This window comes from Electrophorus electricus, chromosome 19, assembly GCF_013358815.1.
Source record: "Electrophorus electricus isolate fEleEle1 chromosome 19, fEleEle1.pri, whole genome shotgun sequence".
NCBI lineage: Eukaryota > Metazoa > Chordata > Actinopteri > Gymnotiformes > Gymnotidae > Electrophorus > Electrophorus electricus.
In genome coordinates, this window is record NC_049553.1 from 7,072,057 (window position 1) to 7,091,890 (window position 19,834).

General features: G+C 39.3%; 2 protein-coding genes across 2 annotated transcripts in view; one reads left to right on the forward strand and one right to left on the reverse strand.

The window, feature by feature from the left end:
* Nucleotides 1–7,037, forward strand: part of rbpjb (recombination signal binding protein for immunoglobulin kappa J region b) — a 37,398-nt gene extending 30,361 nt beyond the window's left edge. Inside the window, exons 7-11 of the mRNA XM_035519694.1 lie at nucleotides 312–424; nucleotides 713–853; nucleotides 1,097–1,252; nucleotides 1,481–1,584; nucleotides 1,880–7,037. Coding sequence (XP_035375587.1) covers nucleotides 312–424; nucleotides 713–853; nucleotides 1,097–1,252; nucleotides 1,481–1,584; nucleotides 1,880–2,210 — 845 coding nt within the window. The 3' untranslated portion in view covers nucleotides 2,211–7,037. The remainder of the gene's footprint in view (nucleotides 1–311; nucleotides 425–712; nucleotides 854–1,096; nucleotides 1,253–1,480; nucleotides 1,585–1,879) is intronic.
* A 2,611-nt stretch (nucleotides 7,038–9,648) lies between these two features.
* Nucleotides 9,649–15,301, reverse strand: cckar (cholecystokinin A receptor). Its single transcript, XM_035519925.1, has 5 exons — nucleotides 15,160–15,301; nucleotides 14,093–14,344; nucleotides 10,771–11,032; nucleotides 10,427–10,554; nucleotides 9,649–10,250 (listed from the first exon to the last, which is right to left on the reverse strand). Exons 1-5 carry the CDS (start codon nucleotides 15,299–15,301, stop codon nucleotides 9,649–9,651), a joined length of 1,386 nt encoding a protein of 461 aa, XP_035375818.1.
* Between the last annotated feature and the right edge of the window lie 4,533 nt (nucleotides 15,302–19,834).

Below are 19,834 nucleotides of genomic sequence, written 5' to 3' on the forward strand. Positions count from 1 at the left end.
AAGTCTCCAGAAAGAACAGCATACAGACATAAGGCATAAATTCTACACAAGTATGGCTGCTCATATCTAGTCATTAGTTGGAGCCAAGAGCAAAAGCTCATGCATACAAAGTCACTCAAAAATATGGGCCTCTATGTATAATTTGTTTAGCAGCTAGTAGACCAATTCCAGCACACAAACACACCTTCATCATACAGACAGACTCAGCCACACAGATACACACAGGACCATAAACATCTTAATCATACAGCTGGCACATACAGAGGAACACTGATTCCCTGCTGTGTGTGTTTGTGTGTGTGTGTGTACAGTGGATGATGAGGAGTCTGAGGGAGAAGAGTTCACTGTGCGGGATGGTTACATTCATTATGGCCAAACGGTCAAACTTGTCTGCTCAGTCACAGGAATGGCCTTGCCTCGACTGGTATGAACTGGGTCTCTTATCCCTCTTGTTTCTCTATCTATCCATGCATCTGTCTACCCCTAGAATAGGAGATAAAGGACCCCGGAAAATGCCAAAACAAACTCCTGTAATATTAATATCATGGACATTTCTATAACTATAGGCCTATTATATTTCTTGCTCTCTATATCTCTTTGCGGGGATCTCTTAATTGCTGTATTTGGTCTGCCTTCCGTGTGTGTTTCTGTGTGTGCGCACGCACATGCACCCATCCGCCACACATTCCTTTGTGCGTGTATTCCCTTACAGATCATCCGTAAGGTAGACAAACAGACTGCCTTGCTGGATGCAGATGACCCCGTGTCTCAGCTGCATAAGTGTGCCTTCTACCTAAAAGACACGGAGAGGATGTACCTGTGCCTTTCCCAAGAGAGGATCATCCAATTTCAAGTGAGAACACACACACACATACACAGGAGCAAAATCTGAAGTCATTTTAATACAGGATAACAGTTTCTAGCTCATTCATTATTTTTTAAATCAGCCATGATTTCCATGGTTGTCCCTCTCCAGACACCTGCATGCATCATCTGTTTCAATGAATAGGATTTTAGAGCAGAAACTTTAGCATGTGCGCTTGTGTTTGTGTGCGTGCGTGTGCATTTGTGTGTGCGTGTATACACTGTTCCTCAGGCCACTCCATGCCCAAAGGAACCAAATAAAGAGATGATCAACGATGGCGCCTCTTGGACCATCATCAGCACAGATAAAGCAGAATACACCTTCTATGAGGGAATGGGTCCTGTCCACTCCTCTGTCACACCTGTGCCTGTGGTTGAGAGCTTACAGGTACACACACACACACACACACACACACACACACACACACACAGCTGGAACAAAGCCTTTATTCTCTGTAACCACATCATTAGTTGTAGCAAAAGGCCCAAGGTAATATTTATAAATGAAAGAAATCACACACACATGCACTCTCACAGGAACTAATGCATCCTCACTCCCTCTCTGTATGTGTGTGTATGTGTGTGCGTGTGCATGCATGCTTCTGTATGCATGCAGCTCAATGGTGGAGGAGATGTAGCGATGCTGGAATTAACGGGGCAGAACTTTGCTCCAAACCTACGCGTTTGGTTTGGGGATGTGGAAGCTGAGACTATGTACAGGTAGGATTTTCTTTTTTTATGGAAGTCCTCGTACACTCACATGCACACATGCTTGCATGCTCGCACACACACAATGAATTGATGAGGGAGCTCAAGTTCCCAATATATAAACCCATGACCTCACAGAGGCATATGAAAGACAAAAGGTGCTAAAGCACCTAAAACATGTTGAGTTCAGTTGTGTATGAAGCGGTAGAACAGTGATGTGCACCGTCACTGAGAAGTACTGCATTAACTGCTCACCCAGCTCTTCCTGTTAACCAGCATGTTAACCAGCATGCTGCTTGTCCTGCAGGTGTGGCGAGAGCATGCTCTGCGTGGTCCCGGACATTTCGGCGTTCCGCGAGGGCTGGCGATGGGTGCGGCAGCCTGTGCAGGTACCCGTGACGCTGGTGCGCAACGATGGCATTATCTACTCCACCACGCTGACGTTCACGTACACGCCAGAGCCCGGCCCGCGGCCACACTGCAGCGCCGCGGGAGCCATCCTGAGGACGGGCGCTGCCAGCCTGCTGGCAGGCACCGCAGGGGGCGGGACTGGCGACGGGTCCGCGTACGTGGGCGGGGGCGGGCCCAACCCCGTCACGCCCTCGTCTTCCAACGTCACGGCCGCCGTGGTGTCCTAACGGCCACGGGAGCACTTGAGGACCCGCGACAAACCGCTGCCGCCGCCAATGACCGTACATGTACGTTTCAAAAGGAAAGTGCTGCATATTGATTTTGAAAACCGAGAACCTTCAGTAAAGAGAAGACGAAAGCGTGGAATACAAAGATTGAAATGACTGGGGGTAGCAGGGGGTGGAGTGGGGGATATAGGGAAGTGTCTGGGGAGGTTCCCCCCACTCTCCCATGAGGCACATGCCTGTGTGGGGCTCGTGATGGACTGAGCCAAAAAGACACTGAGCGCCCGTACCAAGGAGATTGGATCACGGCAGTGAAGCACCTGACACACACCAAAACACGTTTCAAGACAGTACCCAGTACCCTGCCAATCCCCCCCCCCCACCCTATTTTTTAATTTTGACCTTTTTCTCTCTGTCCTAGTTTGTACGTTTGTGTTTAAAGAGTGAGGTGCCTGTGCAGAGGAATGGACTCATGAAAGGAGGGTTGTGGTCAAATTGTAAGAGGAAGAAATAGTTCTTATGGACCAATGTTATAGTTATGTTATAGACATATAGTTCTTATGGACCAATGTTATTGTATAAGCTTTAGTAATGGTACATTTTCTCCATATCTCTTTGTTTTTGTTTTGTTTTAATGAAAACATATAGTACACTTTTGTTACCAAATAGATTCTGTTCCTACTTTTCCTACTCTGAGGATTTACACTTTTTATTGTTACTTTATTTTATTTTGTTTTTATTTTTTAGGGTTTGGGGCATGGCAGGGTATTACGGTCCCTACGTGGCTTCTGTATATTGCTTCTTTCATTTCTATACGTATATTCTATATACGTAATGATATTCTTTTCACCTGTTTGCTTGGACTTAATTTTTTATACTCCTCAATTTTTAAAAAGGGACTTTTTTTCCTTTCTTTTTTTAATCTAAAGTTGTTTTCAATTTGCTTTGGGAAGCAACTCAGAGGGTCTATTTTTCTTATTGATTTTTTCTAAGTCTTTGAAAAGAAAAAAAGCTTTAAGTATTTCCTCTTCCTTGCCTGCAATACGGAGTGAATATGCTTCCTTTCAGAATTTTCAGTAATGTGCGTGTTGGCATGAGAGGAGGATCAGCGACATCTCTCTGCCTTCAGAACAATGAAACCAGAAACCATCACTCGCAATACAGAGGCCTATCTAAGGTTTGGAGCCCATGCGTCTGCTTGGTGAATCTAAGCAGTAGCCATAGAGTAGTGTACATTTCCAGCACACTCCGAGTGTGTGTCACTTGTCCATGATCTGACACGGCCCTCTTACTTCTGTGTGTCATAAGTGTCTGGATTGGACAGATCATTTAAAAAATTTGTTTCCTTCAGGTTTTGAAATTTTCTAAAACGTTTTTAAATCCCTTTTGCGTCTTCCTACACTTTAATTTCAGTTCTCAGAATGTTGACTTTTTGTTTCAAAGCATTTTTCTTATGTAAGTCCTGTCCTTCCATTAGACGTGGCCTTACCGGATCGGCATAGTTAGAGTGGAGTTCACACCTCACCGCTGTGGCCTGTGAACTGGAAGCAGCTCGGTCCCATCCCCCAACACAGCTGTTTAACATTCAGGCTTGACGTCCTTAACCTCTGTATGTTGTCAAACTTTAGATGATCAAAACATTTTGCTTTCATTCGAACGTACCCAAAGATCTTGTGATGCGTAGTTGTTTCTGTAATTGTTGAAGTGTGTCTTGGCAGCTGTGGCCTCTTGTACACCAAAAGTAGACAGCTTTACTACACCAGTTATTGATTTGTTTCTTGTGGCCTTGTTAACCCAGTAATGTATATCAAGGTTGTTAATGACAGTTAAGAGTAACTAACAAATCAATCTGCTCTAGGAGTTTTGTATAACATTTTGTCTTTCCATTGTACAGTAATTTAACTTGTGAGGACCATCACAATACTACCTTTTGTTAAAATCTTTTTTGTTTCATTGCACCTGCATCTAAGTCTCGTAGCCTAGTAACTTCCTGTGGTGTTTTGTGTCCAAGCAGTTTGATGTGTGATGTCCACATCTGTTACTTTCTTTCATTGTCCTCTTAGAAAGCGGACAAGAGACTAGAGAAGTGTCCAGTGGAAGTCAGTACCCTGCAGCTATGTGTTTAGTCTTTCAAAGATATATGCATACAGCAATATTGTGTAGGTGAAGTGGTGCGTCTTGGTATGTGGGAATAACCACTGGGAATAACCACTGGGAATAACCAATTTCACCAGCCTGATCCACTTCTGTGGCTTTGATGATTAGCACACTCACCTTGAGACCAATTCCCTTTCCTTTGCACTCATTATATCACCTTAGAAAAATGAGCATTTTTTTTTAAACATTCAGTCTAACTCTAACTTTAACTTTAATTACACTGGCCAAATAGGATGCAAGAACCAGGAGTCAGTAGAAAACCTTAATGTAACTCCAGCTGCTCTATTCACATAGTTTGTAAACAAATGAATTAAAAATCCACTCATTGGGCATCTAAGGAATTATTTAACAGAATCGATGTATATGTAATGTTAAGACAGCATAAACAAATGGTTTTCTTTAGTCATCAAGTTTAGGTGGAGTTTACAGTCTTCCTTACTATACAGAGCTCTTGGTAATGGTAGTAAATGTAGTGAACAACTAAACAAGGCAATATTTTTTTAAGAATAAGTGTCATTTATGGGCAGAACTGTAATTTGAATATCCAAAGTAATAACATTTAGTACCCCCAGGGAGTTTATTTTGCCTTTTGAAGCTCCATTTAGGAATTGTCCTAAGTACCATCACGCTAGGGTTTGCAACGGCTGTGACAGTACTAAACAATAGCAGCAGCAAGGTAACTGCACGTAAGCCCTTGGAACAAAAAACATATGAATAATTTCCATTTTTTGTGTAATCTTATTTCCATTTTTTATTTTGTACATTATAAAATTACTTTATAATGCTAAATATGATTTATTTAGACTTGCCTTACTTCAGTCATGTAGTCATTTAAAAATAAAACTTGCAATAATGCTTTATATTATTGTTTTTATTTTGTAGAATGCTGAAAAACATTCGAACATTTAAATGATCTTGTATGGTTCTTTGGTTGCAAGGGCTCACGTGCGAACCATCCACAGTATTTACATTTACCATGTTACATGTCAAATTCAGCGTTTATCCTACATGATGGTGGAGATGTTTGGACTATTCTTGACTGGATCCGGAAATGGGCTTTTAAAAAATATATCTCTGTCCTAAATCTTTAGCATTTTGTTGGCTACTGATGTAAAAGTTGGCTTTAATGCGTAATAATTTAAAAATATTGATGAAACTGTCTCCCTGTTTAATGTGCTGTCAGCATTGACTAAATTAAGTGCTTTAAGGCCAGGTTGCCTTCATGTGGAAAAATTGTACCCCCCTCCAAGTATATGATTTTTTTTTTCCTTGGGAAATTATCATTTTAATTTTTTTGCCATTTACTCTCTTTGTTCTATAGTGTTTGAAAGCTTTCCGAACTGTTCAGCCTGTGTAAAATGCTGTTTCGTAGTCCCATCTTATGACATGATGCAGTGGCTCAACTCTGCTTTTGTTTTATGTTGAATCACATTGGTTGTTTGAAACCATGTGACAAGATTCATTGTATTGTTTTCCAAACAAGCCTATGTGACAATCCTAGCTGGGTTTTACTGTTTACATTGACTTCTCCTTTTTATGTTTTTGGTGTAGAGCTTTAGAATGAAGGACTTGACTAGAACAATTTCAACTTTTAAAACTGACCTAGGTCAATTGTAATTACATTGATTGCAAGACTGAATAACACATGATTTGACAAAACACACACAATATATTTGTCATATCCAGTCAGTAACGTCTTGGTATATCTCAGAGTTCAGGTGTGTAGAATATGTATGGACATTACATTCTTTAGCTGGAGGCATGTACCGTAGCAGCCATCAGATGTTACAGATGTTTCTCACCCGTAATTCCATATTCACAGTAAGAACTCTGACCGAACATGAAATCACCATTTACATTTCTGTTCTCTGTTTCTATATAACTGTTTTCACTTCCAATGGTTACATGTTCATGTGTCAGCCGGTTTCTTTGTCTCTTCCAAAAGCAGCTGTTTTTATGAGCTCTGATCAATGTGTGTGAGTGTGAGTGTGTGTGTGTGTGTGTGCGCGCGTGCGCGTGTGTTCTCTAATATGCCAAATGACTTTTTACCTTTTCGTGCACTGCTTAAAAAGTGTGGCACCAGAGGCAGCTTTTACATTTTTTTCATTGTGTTAGAACAGAGGTTGAAAAAGCAAATTTAGCTTCTTTGTGGCAGAAAACCTTACAAATTCAAGACTAGACAAAGTGCTACAGAAAATACAAAGCTGTCTCTCTCTTTTTCTCTCTCTCTCATCTCTCTTTCTCTTTCTCTCTCTCTTCCTATTGGCTGCACCTATTTCTGCTTCATTAGTTTGTGGTTTTTCTCTGTGATGCGTTGCACTTACTCAGTCTTCTTGTCTCATGTACTTGGAGAGAATCTACATTCGTCTTGTTACGTTGCTTACATACAGCCCTCTTCTCTCTTTCTCTCTGTCTTATTTTCTATCAGTGTATTGTTCTAGTGATAAGAAGAGGTATGGTAGTGGTATCAGCCCTGACAGTAGGATCCTGTGCCGTCTGTGATATTTTAGCAATAACGTGAACCAAGGGGACAGTTTTATATATAACATTAGTTTGTTTCTGTTGTCTGTTTTGTACATATTGCACCTGCTCAGTTCCATATGTCATTAAAAGGAAAAAAAAACTTGCAATATTGGCATAAAAATCAAGAAATAAAAATGTGAGAAATTCTGAGATGTGATTTTTTTTTTTTTTTTCTTACTCATGAAAATTCAATGGAAACATTTTTCAGTGGTAAACAGTCTTCTGTAGTTCACTGCCATCTTTAGACCTTTATCATACTAAAAGACATGGTTGGCTGTTTGTTTAGATTAGCGTTTTTTAAGCTTGCTAGTCACTCAGGATTGTTAAGATACGTGGCTGTTATTCCTACCAAGGCAGTGACGAATGGGTAATGTCATTGGTGCCTTGTCAAAATGCTGAAGTTGTAATCCTACTCTTCACATCCTCTCCACCATGGCTGTTAAAAGCTTTATTTCTCTCCCTTTGATTACTGTAATGCAAAGGAAAGTATTATATGCACGTGCACATTTCAGTAAGATGAGCGCAGACTCTCAGAGGCGTTTCCATTAAGCCGCTCAAATATATTCATGGGTTGTGTTTGTATATATCAAAGCATCCAGTTCAGTCGCTTAAAAGCTTTATTTAATCCTTTGTATTTCTGAAGGTGGCCATTTCACTTGTTATAACATACTGTTGATAAGTATGGCAAAATGCTATGCTATAGGTGATGTGTTAAATGAGTGTCTTTTCCACCTCACTGGTTGCTAATAAATGTGCAAAATTTGTTAAAAGGCTTCATATGACTTTCTCAGCATAAACAAGTGTACGAATTAAAATGGCTCCACACTCAAGCTACCTCTAACATATACCTATAACCTATTGTTTACAAAAATTGCTTTTCTGTTTCATGCTTTGAAATGGTGTTTCCTGGGAGTCCATGTTTCTAGACCTAAACAGGAATATTCTATATGGTCCATCATACCAGAGAGAAGGCTGAAGATTATTCAAGTCTTTATTAGGTTAATGTTTATTCACGATCAAGCACAGATACATGAGTAATTATGCTGTCTTAAGATATATAGTAACACAGTATATTTTGAATTGGCTATATAAATGTTGAGAATCAGTAAACAATGAAAATATATTGAGATTTTCCAGCGTGCCACAGGTACTAGGAGGAGAAGGGGCCAGGTGTGAGCAACAGGCCTTGGTTAGGTGCTTTGATGTTGCTGACAGGTGTGAAAAGTCTCATATAAAGATAAGGAGCACCTGTATGTCAAATAAAAGGTACAAGCTGTACAGTTTGAAGAACACAGTGTTTGGATAAAGAAGTGACTGTGTACCTTTTGGGAGGGAAAATGGTTGACACTACATTGACATACAAGATCTGCAAAGAGTGTCAGAAATGAAATACACCAAAATGTATTTACACATTTCTACATATTTATGTGGCAATGACAATAAATTGTAGCCATCTGAGGAAAAAAAAAAAAAATCTGAAAAACTGCCCAGAGGATAAGTAAATGATATGTGGCTAAGATAATGTACACATCTTCCGCCTGAGGTCTGGGTTGTTCGCTGGGCTTGATCCTGGAGGCCTGGACACGTTTCTGCTATGCTGGAGGTCTGTAAAGTCTCTGAAAGCCCTAGCTGTGCATGTTCTCAAAACATCTGGACAACCTCAGTCGTTTACAGTCTCTGTGTGCCACAGAAAGAGAGCAGTAAGCCAGTGCAGGGAGGGTTTAGAGAGACATTACAGTTTTTATTTTTGCCCACAGTCCCCTTTTCTTCTGTGAATTTTCAAGACTGAATCACATAGTTTGATTGTATATAGAAAAATCTAGGTAGTTCTTGCCAAACTTGGGAATTTCAAACTGTGGATACCATTTTGTATCCTCTATATTCAATATGTGTATGACTAAAATACTGATTTGTACTTATTTTATATATTTGTTAACTTTCAAAAATGTTATTGCTCCAGTACAGGATTTTAGGCTACCTATGATTTCATACAACAGAACCACAGTAAAGAAACTGCTCAAAGGAATATCATATAAGATTATCTGTGGCATTAAGGATCTTTGAAAATATTTTATATAAAGTATGACACTAGTTAACACTGCTTGTGTCATTCTAAAGTCTCTCACCTAGGTGCTTCCAAAACTATTACCATATACTGAGGCAGAAACAATCCAGAGTTGATTATTTTGTCTTTGGTAATGAAACCTAAAAAAAATTAAGAAAGAAATTTAATGGAGAAAATGTTGCCCTATAACCCCCCCTTAAAGAATAGGCTCTTTAATAAACAGTTCTCGCCAAGAGATTGTAGGTGGGCCAGACCACTGGAAAGAGACAGACAGGGCCAGAGCTAGTCCATAAATTCTACCTTACATAAGCCCAAGCATGAGCCAGTGTGCTAATGCAGACTGGAGTCCCTGTCAAGCCTTCCACTGGAATGCTCTGTATGATGCACGTGTTTATTCAGTTAAGACATGTACCCAAAATTACATCAGACTGCAGTCCTTCAATGTTCCTGTCCGGCAGCACATGATTATTCATGTGGGTCTCGAATGTCACAGGCTGAATAGTGATATTGCATGTTTCTACTGATTTCTCAGTCAGTGATATCTACATTCAATGTCCAAACTGACTGAAGTCTACTGTAGAGCTGTATGGATTGAATGTTATAGACTGTATTGCACTGAAGAGGGCTTCCTTAATGTTGACTACCCTTCATGGGCAGAAGGTCGCCAGTGAACTTCGTCCTTTCCCTCTTGTAACCCTACGCCTGTGCGGACCCGCGGACGCTGGAGTATGTGAGTCGGGTCAGTGTCCCACTGGAGGGTACAGTCCCACTCTCTTGCCCTGCCCCTCCTCCACAGCCCATACCTGTAAGCACACCAGCCGTGACCCCAAAGCGCCCACCGGCCCTGGCCTCACTGTCCAGGCCACATGCGCGGCAGGTGAAGGTGGCCAGCATTCCCTGGCGGAAGCGCTTGTTCATGAAACAGTAGATGATAGGGTTCACGCACGCCGACGTGTATGACAGCAGGTGGATGAACGAGATGGGTGCGCCCGACAGCAGTCGGTTGGCTGAGTTCTTGTCAAATGCCCGCCAGGCGTTCACAGCGAACACAGGCGTCCAGCAGAGGAAGAAGAGGACCACTATGACGAGGAGCATGCGGATGACGCGCTTCTTGGCCACCAGATTGGCTGTGGGGCTGCTGCTGCACACGCGGTTCAGCTTGGGTTTGGCCTCGCTGGAGCTCCCTCCTGCCAGGGCCTGGTGTGGCGACGGGGGTTCCAATCGCTTCCTCTTGGAGGGCTGGAGGTAACAGCCATCGCTGTCACTGGGCTTTAGACTTCCAGTGCTGCTCTCACGCTCTGGGAAATGCAGCCAATAGGAATGTCCGAACATACAGGAAAACATGATTATCACAGCAATTTAAACTTTAACATTTTAAATCTGGTTGCTAAATCTGGAAGAAATCCATCCACATTCAAATCTACATATTTCTTTCTGGTATTTCTTGAAGAATATGTATGCATGACAAATAAACCTCTGTTTGACTTCCTGTTAGCGATTTCAAACTTGATTCCTCTGTAGAGCTCGACAGAGATGAGACCGTATGCCGTCATTATCACAATTCCCGGCACCAAGAAGAGGATCAATAACAGGAACACATACCTGACAAAAAGAAAAAGCTGCAAAGCTAAGCAGATCAATACTTTCCAGCACTTTCTGCCCTGTAACGTGCCTAATGTGGCTACCACGCCGACGGTATGCGAGCTAATAGTCACCTCAGACGTTTTAGTTAATGTTCCATTCACATGTGCCAAATGATCATTTCCTCATTATCAACTGAAGCCTTGCATAGCTGTTGGGAGCTGTAGGGGACCTTACCACGACTGCTGGATGATGTCGCTGGGCCAGTGGAGGCGGCACATGTTGCCTGTGCTGTTGTTGGTGCGGCGGTACGGTACCAGGGTGTTGAAGATGGGATAGGGTAGCATGAGCAGGAAGGACAGTAGCCAAGTGGCAGTGATCACCTTGGCTGCATGGGACTTGGTCTGCCAGGTGCGTGACGTTAGAGGATTGCAGATAGCACTGTAACGCTCCAGGGAAATGGCAACCAGGTTGAAGGTGGATACGCTCACCGAGATACCTGTGTGTGTGTGTGTGTGTGTGTGTGCGCATGTGTAAACAAATAAAATCAGTAAATTCAATCTGCTTTATCGGGAATTTACGTTGCATTATGTTAATGTTAATCAGCATAGTTATCACACTGCAAAGAAAAACTATATTTCAGCAGAGGACAGAGAATTTCTATCAAGTGTAAACATTGGAATGCTGTTGCTACACCCAGTAAGCTCAGCGACTGAGAGTACCAGCAAAAGAGTGTCTTGGTTCTTAGCTAGAAGGCTTGAACTAAAGAACTGGCAGTCCTAAGGAAACGCCTTGCCGTTCAGCACTAATGGAGCAACTTGTTTTATAGCTTGTCACAAGATATACTAACTGCATGATGTTAAGCTAAAGGCACACTTCTTTGTTATTTTAATGACTGCTGGTTTCACATTTTAGGATGTTCAGGCACTGATCCAAAAACCCACTCCTGTGAATGTTGACTAGTACGACCTGTTCTCTGTCCATGTTCCAAACCATCATAGTGAGGGCTGGTAAACCCAGGGGGTTAAATCACTAGGTGACATGGTGAACAGAATGGCAGAAGCATGCTGATGGATATGAGGATTTGTGACAGCACCATTGTCTTACCGCCTTGCTCAACTAGCTACAAACTATGAACGATTGTCACTAACAAAACTGAAAGCAAGCATATTATTCATTATCAGTGATTATATAACAGTGCTCATCTTCAGATATCGAGTGCAGCTCATTACCTATAGCTTCAAATACATTTAAAAAGATTTTGCAGTTGTGTAATTGCTAAGCATTATTACATTTGTAAATGTCTGACAGAGATTGCTAAATTGCTGATCAGTAATAAAATGGTTAGGTTTCTTTATACACATTAAGACAAAGATGACAGTTTTTTTCAATTGCATACACACATTTAAAGAAATGGTATTTCTAAATAGATTATGCTCCAACATGTCAAACACATTTTTCACAACTGTAGACACACTTTGAGGAAAATGAAAGGCTGTCTTGAAATCCATTGCACTATGCAAAATCAATGTCAAATCAAAAATTCAGACACATGAATTACTACAGCCAACAATTTTCCACAGTGACAAACTGACAACATATCAGTTACAATAGATATGCTCTTATCTTCGGTTGGTGCATACTGTAGAGTACAGACAATGAATAGTGTTTGTATGGTTATTTGATTAATTATTTATACTTATTTGCTTGTGGGGCATGAAGAATGGTCACCCATTAATGAGGACTGTGGTCACAGAGGCAAGATTGCTGGGATGAAACTTCAGTTGGGGATGAGGGAATGAAGAATGTGGGATGAAAATGGTAGCAATGCAGTATTACTTAAAACGTAGAGAACAAATACTAATACAATAAATCTAGTAGAGAATAGCTCATGTCCCTGCACCTGTTGTTTTTTATATAAGCTTGAATTACTGTATTGAAGCCACTGTGAAGATGGGCTGCACACGCTGAATTTTGACGGGTTCCACTTTACAGTAATTAGTAAAATGTATCTTCAGGTCTGTAAAAAGCTCCAGTATTCCTGCTCAGAAGTTCACTGGATGAGCAATGGCTGGCTGGCACCCAGCTCATTATTTATGAAGGGGGGACACACCCATATATAGGTAATAAAAAAACATGCATATCTGCTTTATACTGTCTTAGAATTAGCAGTCTGATTTTGCTCTTTGCAGTATATTATACATAGGCACTTTTTTTGGGGGGGGGGGGGGGGTTGCATTCACGTCCCCTTCAAAGTTTGGAGGGGGGGGTAACATGTCCGCCCCAATTATTTTTGCTCACAGCATCCTTGAATTTATTTGAGAGTGTGATGTGTTTTCTCCAACTGTTACTTTAACCGAAATTATTTTTGTTAAAAACAATTAGTGTTGGGTGCTGTGGTGGGAAGATGGTGGAGTGACTAGTCCTCCCACCAGTTCGTGCTGCCTGCTCCTCCCCTAATCACGGACAGTTGCTGTGGATTCATGGAGGAGCACCCACAGTATAAACACTCGAGCCTTCCAGCCTCGGAGCCAGAGCTGTAACAGAGACCGTGTTACAGATAAAGAAGGTAGTGTCTAGATGGGATCAGTGCACTGTGTTAATCAGACACTTGACTCACACTAGTGTGTATGCGCTTATGTTTTTCCACAAGCTCGGTCTTTTACATCACGTCGTTACGTCCTCACGCGTGTTTGACGCGAATGCAGTCCGTGTGCCTTTAGCATACTAGTGCTACTTTTCAAACATTTAAAAACAAGGTAAACTGAACATGCTTTCTGTAACAATGTGAGACATTCCTGGCTTGTTAGCTGTTCCCTGGATTAAAAACGAAAGACACGATCTGTAGTTTAGTTTAGTTGCCAATTTTGTACGACTATCTATCTATCTATCTATCTATCTATCTATCTATCTATCTATCTATCTATCTATCTATCTATCTATCTATCTAGATAGATAGATAGATAGATAGATAGATAGATAGATAGATAGATAGATAGATAGATAGATAGATAGATAGATAATGGGCCAGTTTTCCCCCCACATGGATTAAGCCTAGTCTTGGGTTAAACTGCAGTGACCCATAGAGAATAATCACTGGAAATACATTTCAGTCTAGATTTAGGCTTAGTCTGGATCTGGGAAATTGGGCCTTAACATTTGTCCTGGTGTAGTCTGTCATTGATTCCCAAATTTCAGAATTTTTTTTGCATGTTACATGCAAAGGGCCGGTGTGGCAGCAGGCCTTCATTCCAGGTGAGGAGGAGCACACCTGATCCCACTCTGATTCTACTTGTGCAAGATCATATCTGATCCAACTTCGCAGTACTATATCTAATTCCACTTGTGCAAGAGCCCACCTGATTCCACTTGTTTTATCAGTTGGTCTCAGTCTTCAAAAAATGGTTTAGTTGTACTAAATGTGTTTCTACTTGCTCGGAACAAAATCAGCAGCCTCTCCCTAACTTAGTACATACAACAGATGCATTCTTTAATCTTTGCTATTAAATTCTCAGAGCACATGCACATTATAGACATACACACTTGCCTGTATACTCACCCATGAAGTAAGTGGCCACTTTACAGATGCCACTGCCAAAGACAAAATTTTCCATCAAGTTGGGAATTAGGGTAAAGGGCATGCAGAACACACAGAGCATCAGGTCGCTGACTGCCAGAGAAAGCAGGAAGAGGTTGGTAACCGTTCGCATCCGCCGGTTCCGCACCAATACGGCAATGATGAGACTGTTGCCCAGGACACTGAGGAGGAAGATGAGGCAGTAGAGGACGATGCGGACCATTTGATTTATATCTGTTAAAACAACATTTGGTTAGGACACATAGATAGTGTAATGCAGTTCCAGGTTAAACAAGTTTACATATTGTGACATATAATAATAGGCTAAAAGGCTAATTTTTTGAATGCTGCACAGTTTTCCAGATTTATCTTCCCAAGTTCAGGTCTATTCAAATTTCATGATGAACACACACACACACACACACACACACACACACACACACATATATATATATACATATATATATATATATATATATATATATATATATATATATATATATATATATATATATATATATATATATATATATATATATCCTTATGAACATTTGTAAAAATAACATATTTGTAAAATGAACTTAGACGTGGTAATGTCAAGATGAAATTACTGATAAAATAAAACAACTGTTCGAATTGTTCGTCGAATATATTTTCCATTTGAAGGATAAATTTCCACGTTCCCTAGCAGTTCCTTATAGCGTCGCTTTCTACAATGAAAATTAAATATATGTTGCTGTCTGTTCTGGGCTTAAGTCATATAGTTTGGTGCGTCAAGTAACGGCTACGCCATGTGCATCTAAGGATCTTTTAAATCACAAATAACCTTATAATAACCATATCATATTATTTACACTAAATTCATAAACTTTATCGGCTAATGTCCACCCATTAAAGATCAGTAGATATCTGCGACTCACATTTGTGCGCATAGGAAAAAGCGCGTAATTTTGTTGATGCCTAATTGGTGTATAATGATACGCAATTTTACATTGATAATAAATGAGATGCAACACTTGTGTTTCTAAACAAGAGAAATTTGATTTTACCTTTAGGCTCCCGTGGTGTCATTGTGGTGATTGTCTCGGTCTCATTCTCGCACTCTGACATATTTTTTAAACCGAATCCACACAATATTTTGTAAATATCTGTGGTATTGAAGACCATATCATGTATTGTGAATGTTTCCATCTTGTGTCTTGCTCGATTGTCCAGATATCAAGAAAGATTATAGAACTTCCATTCTGCATCGGCTGAAAAAAATACCAACAATAGCTGACGTGCCATAATTTGGTCCAGTCTCCGTCATGTCATGGTTGGATTGCCAAATATTAATAAGGCACAATTTTCTGAAAAAAAAAAAACAGATGCAGCAAAGGTTCGAGATTATTAAAAATGCAGAAACATGCAGATTATAGCCGATACTAAAATATATATAAGTAACGATGACTTAAAAATCGGACCACAGTACAGATATGGAAGGCGAACGCACCAAGAAGTGGAGTAATGTTTGACGCGTGCACTTACGGCATCTACTCCCTACACGAAGCACTATAGCGCACGTGGATCGGAAAGCTAGTCTATGTAATTGTAGACCCCGCCTTACTTCGGTGAAATTTTTAGTAACAAATTTTCTTTTTCTTTGTAGCTCACAGAACTAAACTTAAGTTAATTCTCACATCTTTTTATCTCATTCCAAAAGCGGTTCTGAAAAATGGTATGTAAGTTACCCCTAAAGACCCCTAAAAGGACTTTTAGAACCAGTAAAAACATATGCAGTTCTCCAGGTCTCTTTCCATGCCAAATAACTATTGCTGATTTAACATGCAGTGTTGAATCAACTAGCATTTTTTTTAAAGTTTCAACACAGCATTTGCCGTGTTCGAAAAGGGGGTGCTAATTTGGGATTTGTAACAGTACAATTTGTGATTTTTCAGTACTTAACAATTAGGTTAAAAATCAGCGATTAATCTGTGTATAGCTTTACTTAGTTATTACAAACTTTGACATTCAGTAAAAATTGTAAGTAGGTGGAGAAATGTAGGAAAAGGCTCCATACCAAGACACCTATACTTCATGAACCATTCTAGAAAAGACAGAAGATAGAAACAATAGAAAAGACAGAAGATAGAAACAACAAGCATATGTTCCCAACAAATAAAAGTCTAATGATGAGAAACGTATGTGTGTGTGTGTGTGTGTGTGTGTGTGTGTGTGTGTGTGTTGGGGGGGGGGCTTTGTTATAGCTTTCAACTGGTTTCTGGCTTGTATTACATGGACAGTTCTTACAATAATGGCATAGTATCTGATAATTCAATAAACAAACAAACAAACAAACAAATAACTTTGATATACTGCATATCAATTTCCAATAGTTTACAGTGAACATGCAGTGTAAGCAACTGAAGCAATAGGAAATGATGTGTACGTCTGGCAAAAAAAATGTACATGTAGTTTTTCCTACCAGTTACCTAATACGCAGTGGTAATAATTTGTGAAATCACACATCAGGACTGTTTTAAACAAAAATATTGTTGAAAACAGATATCACCTTTCGAACTACTCTTCATAAAACTTGAATTAACAATGACATAAACACATAAAAAGATTTAGGTACGCATACATTTTGAGGTAAAATATTTTAGTTAATGCACATTTCTTGGAGAAAACTGAGACAATTAAATTATTATTTCCATCTGTACAGACTACTTTCAACATACGAAACATGTTGCTGTGTGATGCTTCTGTGTGAACTGAGCATTAGCCTACTGTCTTCCACACCTACCATTGATTACCCACACCTGCACAGGGCTCATAGGGACCCTATACATACTCTCCTTTACACTTTGTGCTTTGCTGAATCTTGCCCTCCTAAAGTGGCTATCTGAGCATTCTTGTTCTGTCAGGTGTTTTATAGTGATCCAGCTAGTTTTAGGCCCTTTGCCTGTCTTTGTGTTTTTGATAATGAATGCACCTGTGTTGTGTTTGTGTTTCTGGAAACGAAAGCACCTTTGGATACCCAGTCATCTAACTTTTTTGGCCCTTCTGCCCTTCTGCTTGTTTTGATAGTGTCTCGTGCCCTTGCGAACACCCTCAGTATGTCCATGCTACAGAAAATAAGTTCTTCCAAACATGATTACTTTGAGTTAAACTACCATATGGAAAATTACATTTCCATCAGGACTGACATGATATTAAGTTAGTTAAACTAAAGCTAATCATGTTAATTTTCTCAATAACAAGTTAGTTTAACTGAATTATGTAATACATCCTGTACATTGGATCAATGTACAGTGTTTCACATATGTTGCAATCATTCTGTTCATTGAAATGGGGATAACCTGATATTTAAATATTTTTAAATATGGAAGTTGGAGATCATGTAACTGCAGGCCCTGAATCTACCTGTCAACCTGCAACTACTCAGTGAGACACTACTCTAACTGCAAGAAACTGGATTCTGCTTATCACTAGAACATGTCTTTGAATCTTGCTTGGGCAGTAATTGGGACAAAGACTAAGTTGTTTTTAAGTCTAATTTAGTAATATCAGACTGACCTCTGTATTAAAGTTCTCTGCCATATAACATTTGTTTCATTCATATTCCAATGGAACATTTGATATTATGTTAGAGTTCAAAGTTCAAAGTTTATTTGTCATGTACATAGTCATACATTTTTATAACTGGCAGTGAAATGCTTTTTGTAACTACTCTGTCTGTGGCTGAGGAGAGATGCAGGGAAATGGAATGCGGTTTAATGAACAAATAAATATGTTATGAATAAATATGTTATGATGAATGAAGTGGGAAAATGTATACTATGCATATATACACTGTACAATTCCAGTTTTTACAATTTAAAATTCCAGTTTTTTCAGTTTTTCTTATTTTTTATGTTATTGTGGACATCATACGCAGAGTAGTCCCATCAGTTCCATCAGCTGCCCTGATTCAGGGCCTGAATGGTCTGCAGGAAGAAGCTCCTCTTCGGTCTCTCTGCGTTGGCCTATCAATTCAACTAACAAAAACAAATGGTGTCTAGCCAGGGATGTTTATAAAAAAAAAAAAAAAAAGACTCACTGGAATAACAGCACATTAATACATTAGATATAGAACCAGTTTCCCAGGTCAGCATCTTATCCAAAACTAGTGTGGACTTTATTCCAAAGCTAGGCTTAATTCATGTGCAAATCACTGGCCCTCAGTGTGAACTTGAACTGCTTGATTTAACAATAGAAATGAACAAGGTGTCATAATTTAATCTGATGTTAGTATTTTGTGAGTTTGTCAGATTTCACTGTGTTAATGATGAAGTAATGATGAAGAAGAACTATAACATGAAGCAGAACATATTGTGCTCTTGTCAATCAGTGAGCACATGATGGTGGTGAACAGAGGACAAGATACTGATTCCTGTCAGCTAGAACTAATACCATAGAGCAAATCACTGTGGGCTTAGACTGCACTATTTCAGAATCACGCAATAAATCTTATGTTATGGTAAATCTTATGTTGGCAGCTAAAGCTGCATAGCATAGCAGCATAGTAGAATATATTATTAATATGTATATATATTATTAATATAAACAGGGGGGCCTAACAGTGTTCAAGAATGTCAGAAGAGTACAACCTAAACAAACAAACTGGTTTCATGACTTTATAGCATTTATGTGTGTGTGTGCGCGTGTGTGTGTGTGTGTGCGTGTGTGCAGCTGAAGCACTTTTCTTGCACAGCTGATGAAGGACCTCTGTCCAAAACATTCTGTTTCACAGAATATTTTGAATATCTCTCTCTTTCTGTGTGTGTGTGTATATATATATATATATATATATATATATATATATATATATAGATATTAATAGCTCTCTCTATATCTATCTATCTATCTATCTATCTATCTATCTATCTATCTATCTAGAGAGAATGAGAGAGAGATATTCAAAATTGTAGCAAAGTACACAGAGTATATATATATATATATATATATATATAGATAGATAGATAGATATTAATATCTCTCTCTATATCTATCTATCTATCTATCTATCTATCTATCTATCTATCTATCTATCTATCTATATATATATATATAGATAGATAGATAGATATTAATATCTCTCTCTATATCTATCTATCTATCTATCTATCTAGAGAGAACGAGAGAGATATTCAAAATTGTAGCAAAGTACACAGAGTATATATATATATATATATATATATATATATATATATATATAGATAGATAGATATTAATATCTCTCTCTATATCTATCTATCTATCTATCTATCTATCTATCTATCTATCTATCTATCTAGAGAGAACGAGAGAGAGAGATATTCAAAATTGTAGCAAAGTACACAGAGTATATATATATATATATATATATATATATATATATATATATATATATATATATATATATATATATATATATATATGCAGAACCAGCAAATGAGCAACTGAGACAATCCAGCACCTAGTAGCACGATGCAGGATGCTGGCAGGGAAAGCACACACTCAGTGACACAACAAAGTAACAGGGTGACAGTGATCATATGCAGGAATATATGCAAGGCACATCAGCTGGACACCCACCAAGTCCAGCTCGTGGCCACAACTTGCAACTCCTCCTTTGGCCAGCATATTATTCCAGCAGGATATCTGATAAATGGTAAAGCATTGGTGTTGATAGCCTGGATCTTGTTCTTCCCATGCCACTGA

Excerpts from the sequence above, each read along its gene's own strand:
- cckar (XM_035519925.1), bottom strand. The coding sequence starts at position 15,301 with ATGGAAACATTCACAATACATGATATGGTCTTCAATACCACAGATATT. Across the intron at positions 11,033-14,092 it reads AGTGGCCACTTACTTCATGG|GTATCTCGGTGAGCGTATCC; the intron begins GTGAGTATACAG and ends ACACACACACAG. Across the intron at positions 10,251-10,426 it reads TAACAGGAAGTCAAACAGAG|AGCGTGAGAGCAGCACTGGA; the intron begins GTTTATTTGTCA and ends TGCATTTCCCAG.